Genomic DNA, 12,524 nt, shown 5'->3' on the forward strand with positions numbered 1-12,524 from the left:
TTTGGCCATTTGAAAATAGCCGATCTAGAAGCTCTGTGAGCTTGTAGATCTGCTATTTTCAAAATATGTTTATACGTTTGAAAACTTGAAATGGGACATTCTGCATAATGAGTACTTTATACTTTTGGTACTTTAAGTACATTCTCATAGCAATACTATTGTACTTTTACTCAAATACATTTAGAATTACAGACTTTTACCTGTAACAGAGCATTTCTACATTGCAGCAATGATACTTTTTACGGAAGTAAAACATGTGAGTACTTATTCCTTATTTTTCCTTGACTTACATATACCTGAAATCTTTAACTTGTGTAGACGGCTGATGGGGGAACAATGTAGGTCATCAAAAAACCCCAAACCCCGTGACCCTGTTGGTAAAAACGGGTTAGCCGTTATACACTTCATTCTTTCTTGTGCCAGCCTGTCGGGGCAGTGTGTCAAGGTGTCATGAGGATCCCGTTACACTCTGCTGGTGAATGGAACACGCTTACTTACCTTTGAGCATCTTGACGGCGACCGTTACGGCCTCCTTGGGCTTGTCCTTATCGATGCCCAGTGCCTCCGCCATCACCACCTGGCCAAAGCAGCCCTCGCCCAGAGGCTTGCCCAGGGTCAGTCTGGGGGTCACAAGACAGATGGCACAGGGTGAGTACAAACACAGCAGCAAGATTCGTGAGCTGCTGTGATAGTATAGGAGAAGGATATCAAAAGGAACACAACCACCTGAAAGACTACTAATCATTCTGTATATAGTCCTGCATTGAGTAACCTCGATACAAACACAAAACTGTTTCACTCCCTTCAATTGTGCATATTGTATTACGATTATATTATGATTGAATTGTATTGTATTGTATTGTATTTATGAAGTGTACACTTCTGCTTTGGTAATGTAAACGTATGTTTTCTCATGCCAATAAAGCCAATTGAATTGAATTGAATTGAATTGAATTGAATTGAATTGAATTGAATTGAATTGTGACATCAAGGGAAATCTTAATGTGCAGTGGGACAAAAACACACACACACACACACACACACACACACACACACACACACACACACACACACACACACACACACACACACACACGTGTGCACGCTCGTGTGCATGCGTGCTAAACATCAACTGATCGGGGATTGACTTACAGTTCTGTTTTAGCAAGAGATGTAGGGATAAAGGGATAGCAGCAAAGCGAGGGAGAAAAAGCAGGGCAGAAAGAACGACCGAAATAGAGACTAAAACCACAGCACCAGGCCAGTCTACTAACATACATCCCTGTCTCCCTTTACCCACTTCTTTCTTCCAACCACACTGAATTTCTTTCACACCCCTGCCCCCCCTCCCCCCCCACCTCCAATTTCAATCAGATTGTGTCAGTGTTTGAGTGCTTTACTGGCGCGGCAACGGCAAGCCGTGCCAGGGCGGTAGGTAGGAAAAGGTGGGGGAACAGAGCCATAATCACCTGATAAAGTGAGAGAGAGGCACTTGTCTCTAAACTGTTTACCCTGCCTTGGCATGTTCGATATACACTCTTTACAAGTCATTACACAGGGCTTTAGCTAAGTCCTGACACATTAGCCACTGAAGGATGGGAAAGCTGCCTTTTAACGTGTGCCATACAAGTGGAAGTCATGTCACCGGATCTGGTGATTCTACATGTTGTTTTTTTTTTAAAGGTGATCTTTGTGGCAGTTTCTCATTATCAATCGATGATAAGAGTGTTTGAGGAAAAAACGCGGGTTCACCGTGACAGCTGCACTATACAGTCTATGACAGCGGTGGTTCTCAAAGTGGGGTTGGGGGACCCCCAGGGGTCCTTGAGGGAGTTCAAGCAAATGGACCCTTAGGGGTATGTAACTCTTGAGAGTGTACAAATGGAACCAAATGGACCCTAACAGGCTCATTTGGTTCCATTTGTACACTCTCGGGCTCAACTTAAAATTGATTTTACAACATAAATTGGGGTCCCAGAGATGGAAATTAAATGGGGGTCCGTAGCCTAAATTGCCTAATGAATGTCAAACTGGGGGTCCTTGAAATTAAAATGGTTGAGAATCACTGCTAGAGACGTAAAAATCTTCTCTTATGGGGCTCCCTACCATAACTTTTTTTTACTGGGGGTCCGTGGGCTAATAAGCATCAATTTGGGGGGTCCTTGACATGAAAAAGTTTGATAACCACTGTGTACAGCAGGGGTCTTCAATGTTTTCAGGCCAAGGACCCCTTAGTTGAGAGAGAGAGATGAAGCAAGGACCCCCACAACCTTTTCATAGATTCCATAGTTTCATTGTTTGACAGCACATCAGTGTATTTTGGATTCATGTACATTTATGTGTTCAGATATTTAACCACTTGAACCATCAATACTTAAAGATGTATTCAGTGATAATGAAAGTGGCCGGGGGTCATCTTGTCCCTTACTGGCCTTACAGCGTGGAAATGTTTAGTTTTTTATTGATTTTTTACACCATTATAATGTTCTCGTTTTGATCATTAGACCCAATCACTGAATATCGGTAGGCCTGCGTCTCCAGCTTCAGGATATGTATGATACTGATTTACTACCAGACTGTGGCATTTTATGAGTTCAGAGGTTTACAATCTAGGCATTTAGCAGGCGTTCTTAATTCAGAGCGACTGTGGTTCTCAAAACTTTTATTTTGACCATCATAACTAAACATCATAACATAACTATGGCCATACTCTACCCTGATTGGTCGAGGACTGGCTGGCCACCTCTGAAAACCGAATCTAGCTATGCTCGTAACACAGGCCATGGTGGAAGTCCTTATATGGTCAGCACACATTCTAGTGAGGAGAATGAATGGAAAATTGAAATACAATCACTGAATATACCTTTAATAAACTTTACATTTCACCCTGCTCTTTCCCCCCTCTACACCAAACCTCTTCGCAGAAAATAGCCGATATACAAGCTCGCCTCGGCTATTTTTGGCTAAAGTTCTCAGAATATGGACACTAGGGTTCAAGTGGTTAATATAAAAAGGATTGGAAGTTTTGGAGGACCCCTTGTAGTAACTCTGAGGACCCCCTAAGGGTCCCTGACCCCTTGTTGAAGACCCCTGGTGTACTGTACAGTATGTCTCGTCCGAGTCGTGACACATAGCGTGAGGCGTTGCATGGAACACACTGAAGACACGCATTCTCAACCCACCATTCATCAAAAGGCACACCTCCCTGACCTCCTGACCCAGCAGTTGCTCTAGGCTGCTGGGCTGTTTGATTGACATGTGCAGGGCCCCGCCCCGCCCCCCCCCCCCAGCAGCCCAAGTGTCCCGGCTGTGTAAACACTGGTGCTGCTATAGCCGTGAACCCGGGTGCCTGAGGCCAGCACTCTCTCTCTCTCTCTCTCTCTCTCTACTCTATCGCCAGTAACACAATCCCCTATCTGTCCGCAGCACACACCCCTCACCCCCCGCCGCTCTCTCAATGGCGTCCATTCTACCCATCGGACCATACATAATCAATATTATTTTTCCTCCATGTGACCACAAACATTAGCATTCCTCCGCCAAGCTCCCTCCCCGCGATTCCAGCGCAACACTAGAATGACAGTCGAGGAACGCGGATGGACAGAGACCAAGAGACCAAGAGAGAGAGAGAGAGAGACAGAGAGACAGAGAGACAGAGAGACAGAGAGACAGAGAGACAGAGAGAGAGAGAGCGAGAGAGAGAGAGAGAGAAGCACACAGAGCCACATTCAGCACAAAAGAAAAACATTCCCCAATCATTTGGTTTCAGACAAACAAATATCTCCTTTCAGTCACATCAAATAAAATCTAAACGTCTAGCTGTCATTAGATTCATTGCCGTGTTATTCCGATTCAGCATGCACATTAAGAATCCACAGCATAACAACAATACGTCATAAATTATTGCCAGTGACAAGTGGGAGGTTGCTTTTTAATCCCTATTGTCGATTAGTTTAGCTTTTTTTTTTCTTCTTCTTTTCTCCTTCAAATTTATTTCCCAACTCCTCGAGGCCTCAGAGAAAGTAGTAAACAACTTAAGCCATAGCTGGCCCATTAAATCCAACCTAAAGTTTTACCGCTGACCACAGCAGCTATGACTCAACTCAAACCTCAGCGATGCTAATTCCTCTGGTATGAAAGTGAGCAAACGCCCCGTCGTCCAAACAGGCAGATTAAAGGAGCCATCGTTCAAACGCTCTTCCTCTAACCACTAATTATCACGTCTTCGTCTGTTACCAGCAGTGATACACACACCCCTGCGTGTGTGTGTGTGTGTGTGTGTGTGTGTGTGTGTGTGTGTGTGTGTGTGTGTGTGTGTGTGTATAATGATGAGACAGGACAGAGGTTGAGTGCCAGTCTGCTAAAGCAGGGGTCTTCAACAGGGGGTCTGGGACCCCTAGGGGGTCCTCAGAGTGACTACAGGGGGTCCTCCAAAACTTTGTGTGATAGAAACCTTTTTTAGCCAAAAATAGCACATCTACCAGCTCACCATGCCTTGCAGCTCGAGGCATTGTGAGCTTGTAGATCGGCTATTTCCGGAAAGAGGTTTGGTGTAGAGGGGAAAAAGAGCAGACTGAAAGGTCAAGTTTATTAAGTACTGACGGTTCAAGTGCTTAAATATCTGAAATCATTATTTGACATGATTCCAAAATACACTGATGATTGTGCTGTCAAACGATGAAACTACATATGGAATCTACAAAAAGGTTGTGGGGGTCCCTACTTCATCTCTCTCTCAGCTAAGGGATCCTTGGCCTGAAAGCGTTGCAAGACCCCTGTGCTAAAGCAACCAAGAAAGGAATCACTTTTGCTTATCAAGACCAACAAAGTCAGTATTCACTAGTATCTACTACTACCTGGTGTAGCAAACTGTCCATTGTAACTGTTTAATGGTTCACACTTCTCCCAGATAGAGCAACCACATACACACAGCGAGAACGCACACAGATCGGGAAAATGACGCAAGGAGGCGTCAAACTGAGAACGCATGCACTTAATGAAAAATCACACCCGTGTGAAGTGGAGCTGTGTGTGTGTGTGTGTGTGTGTGTGTGTGTGTGTGTGTGTGTGTGTGTGTGTGTGTGTGTGTGTGTGTGTGTGTGTGGATCATGTGTACCGATTTTTGTGACATTTGAAGAAAATATGTAGGAAAAGGAGCAAAAAGTGTGTTTTGGAGAAAATTCAAGATGGCGGAAAATCTATCATGGCGCAAATGGGCGTGGCCTATATGGGGAGATGCCTCATGACCCAAGGAATCCAGGGAAAAAATATTTTTAATTTTCCGACCTACGGTTCAAGAGTTACAGGCCAAAACGGAAAGTGGGGTGTTATAGCGCCACCATGAGGCCAAATGACACAATTATTTTTTATTTAATCCTTGAAATCATTATGAACCTCCTCTCCAAGTCTTGAAACTGTAGCCCCTGTGGTTTGCGAGAGACAAATAATTGAATGTGAGTTTTTGCGATTCCCATTCTAAGTCAATGGGGAAAATTAATTCACTAATTAATTAATATCAATTAAACTATAGAACCTTTCTCTTAGAAAAGTAATAGCCCACGATTCCCGAGTAAGCCGGTCGATTTGACATATGGCGCGAGTGTTTGGTGGCAAAACTGTGGGACTAGTGGCGTGCCGAAGTTTAGGAAGTTCAGGCTACATACACACAGACACACACACACACAGACAGACAGACAGACACACACACAGACCCACACAGCCACGTATAGGGAGCCTGTGTTTCACACAGCTCCAAAAACAGTGCAATACAATAACAAAGATTACAAAGATGTTTGGCAATAAAGCAATCATTAGTTTAGTGTGCACACTTCACACCAGGACGGTGGTTATCTGATCGCTCCCGCAGGTGCTGATACAATCAGCCAGGTCAGGTGGTCATTGTGTAGTAATCTGGCTACTTATCAGCTACTGTAATGCACTCTGTTAAGCAGAGATAGTAGTAATGGGTGTAACACGGCACATTACCACACATATATAGTATCTGGGAGATAGTATGTGCAGAGCCTCTGAGTGGAGTTGCACCCAGTCGGGTAGTGTGTGTGTGTGTGTGTGTGTGTGTGTGTGTGTGTGTGTGTGTGTGTGTGTGTGTGTGTGTGTGTGTGTGTGTGTGTGTGTGTGTGTGTGTGTGTGTGTGTGTGTGTGTGACCAGAGATAGTAGTAATTCAGTGGTTCTCAAACCTTTTTAGGCCGTGATCCCCAAAATAAACATAATTGAACTGGGGACCCCCACCCTGACAGGCACTTGGAATTGTAGGTATTACATTTAGCGTTACTTGGTTCCATAGAGAAATATTGTGAACATAGCCAAACTAGAAGCTCACAACGCCTCGCACTGCGAGGCGTTGTGAGCTTGTAGATCGGCTATTTTCACAATGTTCGCCTCTTTGTATGTTGGATTATTTACCATTGAGTGAGAAAAAAATGGACATTAAGCTAATCGTTTGAGAACCACTGTAGTAATGGTATAAAACAGGACATTACCACACATAAGGGGCCCTATTTTAGATTTTCCATGCGCACGCCGCACGGACGAAAACATGTAGGGGTTCCAAGTGGTTTCATATTGTGGCCATGCCCCTCTCTTTCTCTCTCACCTGTCCCTGGAGAACTCCCAGCGGGGGTCCTCGGGCAGGTCGTACTCCGGGATGGGGTCGTCGTGGGCGGAGCTCCGCCGCGTGGTGATGCGGACCAGCGGCGTGCTGGAGTTCATGGAGGAGCTGGAGTCGGCCGACACCTGCAGGGTTGAGAGAGACATGGCTGATCACCACGGTCTGGGTTCAGCTGGGACTAGAGTAAGAAAAGGCACTGCTAGAGGAGAAGGGCGTGTGATGTCGCATTTAAGAGCGTGGTGTAATGCTGGTTGAAAAGTGTGCGTTCGACGGAGTGTAGGGCAGGGGTTTACAAAGTGGGTGACGGGGCACCCTGGGGTGCCGCGACAGCAGTCCAGGGGTGCCGCGAGATGATTTGATAATATTTGGAATTCATTTGGACACTTGAAAAAATATTTTGCATCATTTTAAACTTGAAGTACTAAGTTATTTTCAGTCAGTTCTAACCAAAATGGCTGTTATCTCAACGTTTTCCTCACAACATAATCACTAGAATATCGTCACTGTCGGGCAGAAACCTCTCCAAGTTTCAAATGTGTACGTCTTTTGTTAAAGCAAAGCTGTCGCACAAAACTAGTGAAAACAGCCGATCTACAAGCACACAACGCCTCGCGATGCGAGGCGTTGTGTGCTTGTAGATCTGCTGTTTTCACTAGTTTAGTACATTTTTTAGATGATGAATACAAAATGAACGGTTTTGGACATACAAGGTTTCCATCCGACAACGACGATATGCCATAAATATAAAGTGCTGGGAGTGAAAATTATAATGGAGGGGTGCACTCCGATTAAAACAAATACTTATGGGGTGCCCTGAGACGAAAAGGTTTGGGAACCCCTGGTGTAGGGCGATGGAAAAAAAGATCACTGCTTTAAAAAAAAAGTTGGGTCACACATCTGTAGCTCAGATGCAAAAAAAACATGAAATTAATTTATAAGAAAGTTAAAATTACCAATGTTGGCACGCCCAGGGAGTTCACATGCATGAGCGAGAAATATGCCACAAAATCATTTCCATGCCTTTGGCGCTTTTTAATATTATGCAGATGAATCTTTCTCCCGGCGCTATATTATATTATAGCTTACATTTCAGCAATCATTAAGAAATGAGCAACCGTGCTGAGCACTGAGCACGGTCCCAGAGGCTCTCCACCCTAACCTTACCTCGGTACTGGAATCCGTCTCTCTCTGTGGAATGTAATCCAACACTTTTTTTTTTACCTTTTGGAGTGTTGGTTTCCCTTCAGGGGAAAAAAAACTCATAGCTCACACACACACACACACACACACTCTGGAAAACTCTGGAAGCGGTGCAGCACTCGTTCACTCCAAAACTGAAGCAGTGCTTTTGGAAACAAGGCCCGTCGCTAAACCGCTAGCTTTAGAAGCACTAGAAGGAACACCTCTTTAAAAGACGCTTTAATTAAATTCCGCACTACACTGCATAAGACCTCAGCACAAAGTGATCATTTACCAACTATTATTCCCAGTTGAAATATATTCCCTAAAGCGACACAGTACGGTGCTTTGTACAACGTGAGGTTTCCTTATTATTACCTTATTTTTTTTACCAAATGCGAGTTAATTTAATTCTGAGAGGGTACAAATGGAACCTTTCGAGTCATATCTAAAGCAGAGGTTCTCAAAGTTGGGGTCTTTGGACATCCCGGGGTCCTTGAGGGGAGTCCCAGGGGCTTGAGAAACACTGGTCTATAAGCAGTGGTTCCAAAACCTTTCAGGTTGAGACCCGAAAGAGAGATTAGACGCTTGCCCGGGGACCCAAATCTACAAGCTCCCAACGGGGCGTGAAGCGACGCGCTCTGTGCTTGTAGATCTGCTAGTTTCACAACTTCTTAATTATATATTTTTGTATTATATTATTATATATGTATTGAATTTCTTAGATTGTTTATTGTTTTTTTTTAAATGCATATATATATATATATTGCATTTTTTTAAATTAAAAATGTAGGAAAATAAAATGGGATTCTTATTCGAGTCGTGACCCATAAAAACTGGTCTGCGACCCAGTGTTTGGGGAACCAGTGGTCTAAAGAGTACAACAACTCTCAATGTATGTGTGTTTTGCTCCTCTAGGTTGTGTTAGATGCCTTTTCAAACTCTTTATCTACTTTCTGTTACCTGGCGGCGCAGGGGGATCTGCTTGCTGAGCTTGTGGACGGCCGGCTGGTTGCCGAAGTCGGGCTTCTTGGCCGTGTTCTTCATGCGGCAGACCACCACGATCACCACCATGCAGGCGATCAGGAACACCCCCACGCAGTAGATGGCGATCTCCACGTAGTCGGGCGACGTCAGGCCCGTTATCGGCTCGTCCTTATTGGCTGGACGGGCGGGGGCGGAGGAGGAGGAGGGGTCAAAGCAGAAGGTGAGGAGGGGACAAAGCGGAAGCCTCCGTGACGGAGGCGCGCGGTGATGCAAACACATGAACACGCACACACACACACACACACACACGCCCTCTCTCTGCACATGAAACACATATGTGGACTTCAGATAGACAAACACGGACGGACAGATGCTCTGGAGATGACTCACAAGCGAAAATAATCAAGTCAGACAGACTGACTAAACAACTGCTTTTAGATCAGAGCCTGTTCCCAGCAGCAGACCCCTATTCCCTTCTTCATCAAACACCCCCGTATACTGAGCTAAGTACTCTCTGGGTTCCTTAAATCATGGCTGAGCCAGCAGACTATCAAGACTAGTGAGCCTGCATATGTCTGCCTTCTGCGCTACTCTGGGAGAAACACGCGCCTGCACGCACACGCACGCACGCTCAAACGGCGGAACAATATGCGCTTGACTTCAGACCACAAACAAGTGAGAGTGGTGTCCTTTGTGGGTGTATGTGTCTTGGGCTTCCTGAAAGGAAACGGGCTGAGTGTGTATGTGTGCACGCGCGCGTATGTGTGCGTGCGCGCGTGTGTGTTTTTGGGTGTCAGTGCCTATCTCAGTGGACTATTCCATAATGCATGGCCTTCAATTCCAAGCCACAAACAAGGCCCTTGTGCAGCACAGCCAAGCAAGCAGCCATTCAGGCAGCTGGGCTGTAGGGAGGGGGGCTACATGTAGGAACCTTTCTCCTGTCAGCCTTGTATACCCAGGTCCAAAAACCACAGAGCACACACAGATGCCACAGCCTTCCAGGCGCCACCGAGGCACATAGAGCACATCAGGGGGAATAAATAATATACATATTACTGCCAGAGGAAAAGGCTCATCTCTGATCATTACGTTTCATTGTTTAGAGGCAAAACAAGACCATTATCTTGTTACTGCATTAAATGGGTGTTTACGTCGGCTGTTGGTTTAAGGCTCAGGAGGAGTTGGAGCGGTAATTATGCCCATCGATCTCACTCAGGGCCCGCGACACCATGCCCACGCCTCGACTGAATGCAGGATTTATTACTTTAAACCAGGGCTTGTGCAATGACATTGATCTGCTGAGCCCCAGGTGAACGGTGAACTTTCACAAAGACAGCTGCTAAGTTCTATCCATTATTCAGCTAAATGCCTTTACAGACTAGACAAAAAAACAACAGGACAAAAACAGACGTGTAAACGGACACACATGGATACACAGACGGAGCATCGAATGGACAAACATTCACGCGTTGAAACTCAATAAGTCATTCATCACAGACAAGTTGAGACGTTTGGCCCTGATAATTGAGAAAGCCAAGCCAACAAGATATGAGCAGTTGAACTCTGCCTTTCGGGCCTTGTATTTCCAAGGGGGAAATAAAGGATCTTAAAAAGCAAACCAATTATCAGAGCCAGGAAAATGGGCCAGAGTTAAGAGAAGATAAGGAAGAAACAGGCATGCATAATAATAATAATAATGACACAACATGCTAAGGTTCACTGAAAAGAGTGACAGAACCCTTTGAACATGCAGTCTCTCTGAACCAATGCGGGGGAAGAAGACGTTATCCCCCCGCAAAGGAGAGCGAGAACGAGACGAAAACGAGGACATTGAGGAGGAGAGAGAGATAGGAAGAGAGAGAGAGAACCTCCCCACTTTGCGAGTCTGGAGACACACAAGCTGCTGCAGGAAATCCACTTCCGTCTCAGGGTTGTAATAAAAAACAAAAGTCTGGGGTAAAAATCTGCCCCTTTATCTGGCCTGAGCTCTCAACAGCTCTCCAGTCTAGATAATATTATAGGGTATATCGTCACTGTCGTAGGGCAGAAACCTTGTATCTCCAAGTTTCAAATCTGTACGTTTTTTCGTAAAGTAGAGCCCTGCTTCATCATACAAAACTGTCGCACAAAACTAGTGAAAATAGTCGATCTACAATCACACAACGCCTCGTGATGCGAGGCGTTGTGTGCTTATAGATCGGATACTTTCATTAGTTTAAATCATTTTTTTAAATGATAAATACAAAACGAACGGTTTTGTACATACAAGGTTTCCACCCGACAAAGAAACGACATGCTCTGCGCTCTTCCGTTACCCTGGTGACCGACCGCGCTGGTTTCTTGGCCGTAACATAATATTTCAGCTTGTGTGTGTGTGTGTGTCTCTGACCCCACAGGGCGGGAAGGGGGGAGGGCTTACCCTCTCAATAGAAAGTCATTGAAATAACATAATCCAAAAACCATTAAGACAAACATTGCGAGACGGGTTACAGAATTGAGGCGGGGAGACAGAGGGAGGGAGGACAGTATGAGTGTATATACCTGGAAGCACCGTCAACCAAGCAGTGTGATAGGAGATCCCAATAGAATTACCAGCCAAGCACGTATACTCCCCAGCGTCCTCGAAAGTTACATTGGGCAAGTACAGCATTTCTATCTCCTTGTCCGTGGTGTTAACACCTGCGGTCTGGGAGGACGAGAAGAGGAGGAAGAGGAGGAAGAAGTGGAAGAAGAAGAAGAAGCAGGGGAAGAGAGAGAGAGAGGGAGAGAGAGAGAGACCGAGAGAGAAGGGGCGATGGTAAAGAAGTGAGAGTGGGTGGAAGATGGGGGGAAGATATTTGAAGAAGATGGGGGAGATCGGAAAAGTGGAGAGGAGAGGAGAGGAGAGGAGAGGAGAGGAGAGGAGAGGAGAGGAGAGGAGAGGAGAGGAGAGGAGAGGAGAGGAGAGGAGAGGAGAGGAGAGGAGAGGACGGGGGGAAAAAAGTAAAACAAAATAAAATGAGACCCACAACACCAGGAGAGAAATAAAAAAGGACTGGAAGGGTTGTCCTTCGCTCCGGTCCGATCTAGAGCAAAAGGATTATGGGGGAGTTTCCAACAAAGCCAAAACAGTCACAGGAAAGAGTGCCTCAAAATGAACGCTAAAACATCGAAGGGGTAGAAAACAGACAATACCACCACAGAAGAGTAACATAAACCATAAGGTTCCCTTCACCACAGCACCAGAACCCCTTTGTACAGTCCAGTCCAGCCGACCGACGGGTCTGGACTCATGCACAGTGCATCGCACGCACACACACAACCACAGGGAGGAGGACGAGGCATGGAGGTCACCGCACCGCAACACCACACGCTATTCTCTGACACAGCTTTTCAGAAAGAGGGAAAGAAGAGAGAGACACACAGACACACAGAGAGAGACAGAGAGTGAGACAGAGAGAACACAGAGAGAGACAGAGAGTGAGACAGAGAGAACACAGAGAGAGACAGAGAGTGAGACAGAGAGAGAAAGAACACAGAGAGAGGAGAGAACAAACAGAGACAAACTGTAGGGGGAAAAAACTGACAGAAAGACAGTGAGAGAAAGAGAGAGAGCAAAAACTGAGAGAGACAGTGAGAGAGACAGTGAGAGAGGCAGAGAAAGAAACTGAAAGAAACTAAAGAGGAAAAAGTGAAAGGCTGTGTCAGTTTGTGTCCGTCAGTTTGTGTGTGTGTGTGTGTGTGTGTGTG

General features: G+C 45.5%; 1 protein-coding gene across 1 annotated transcript in view; it reads right to left on the reverse strand.

Annotated features, from left to right (window-relative positions):
• Positions 1-264: 264 nt before the first annotated feature.
• The window catches only part of LOC308297205 (fibroblast growth factor receptor 2-like), a gene marked incomplete at its 3' end in the record, with an annotated part of 55,801 nt that continues 43,541 nt past the window's right edge, over positions 265-12,524 (reverse strand). The window contains exons 8-12 of the mRNA XM_080740621.1: positions 11,337-11,481; positions 8,772-8,971; positions 6,615-6,754; positions 499-620; positions 265-371 (exon numbers count right to left, since the gene is read on the reverse strand). Of these exons, the coding sequence (XP_080596747.1) occupies positions 265-371; positions 499-620; positions 6,615-6,754; positions 8,772-8,971; positions 11,337-11,481 (714 nt within the window). The remainder of the gene's footprint in view (positions 372-498; positions 621-6,614; positions 6,755-8,771; positions 8,972-11,336; positions 11,482-12,524) is intronic.

This window comes from Nannobrachium achirus (assembly GCF_963921795.1).
Source record: "Nannobrachium achirus genome assembly, chromosome: 13".
NCBI classification, from domain to species: Eukaryota; Metazoa; Chordata; class Actinopteri; order Myctophiformes; family Myctophidae; genus Nannobrachium; species Nannobrachium achirus.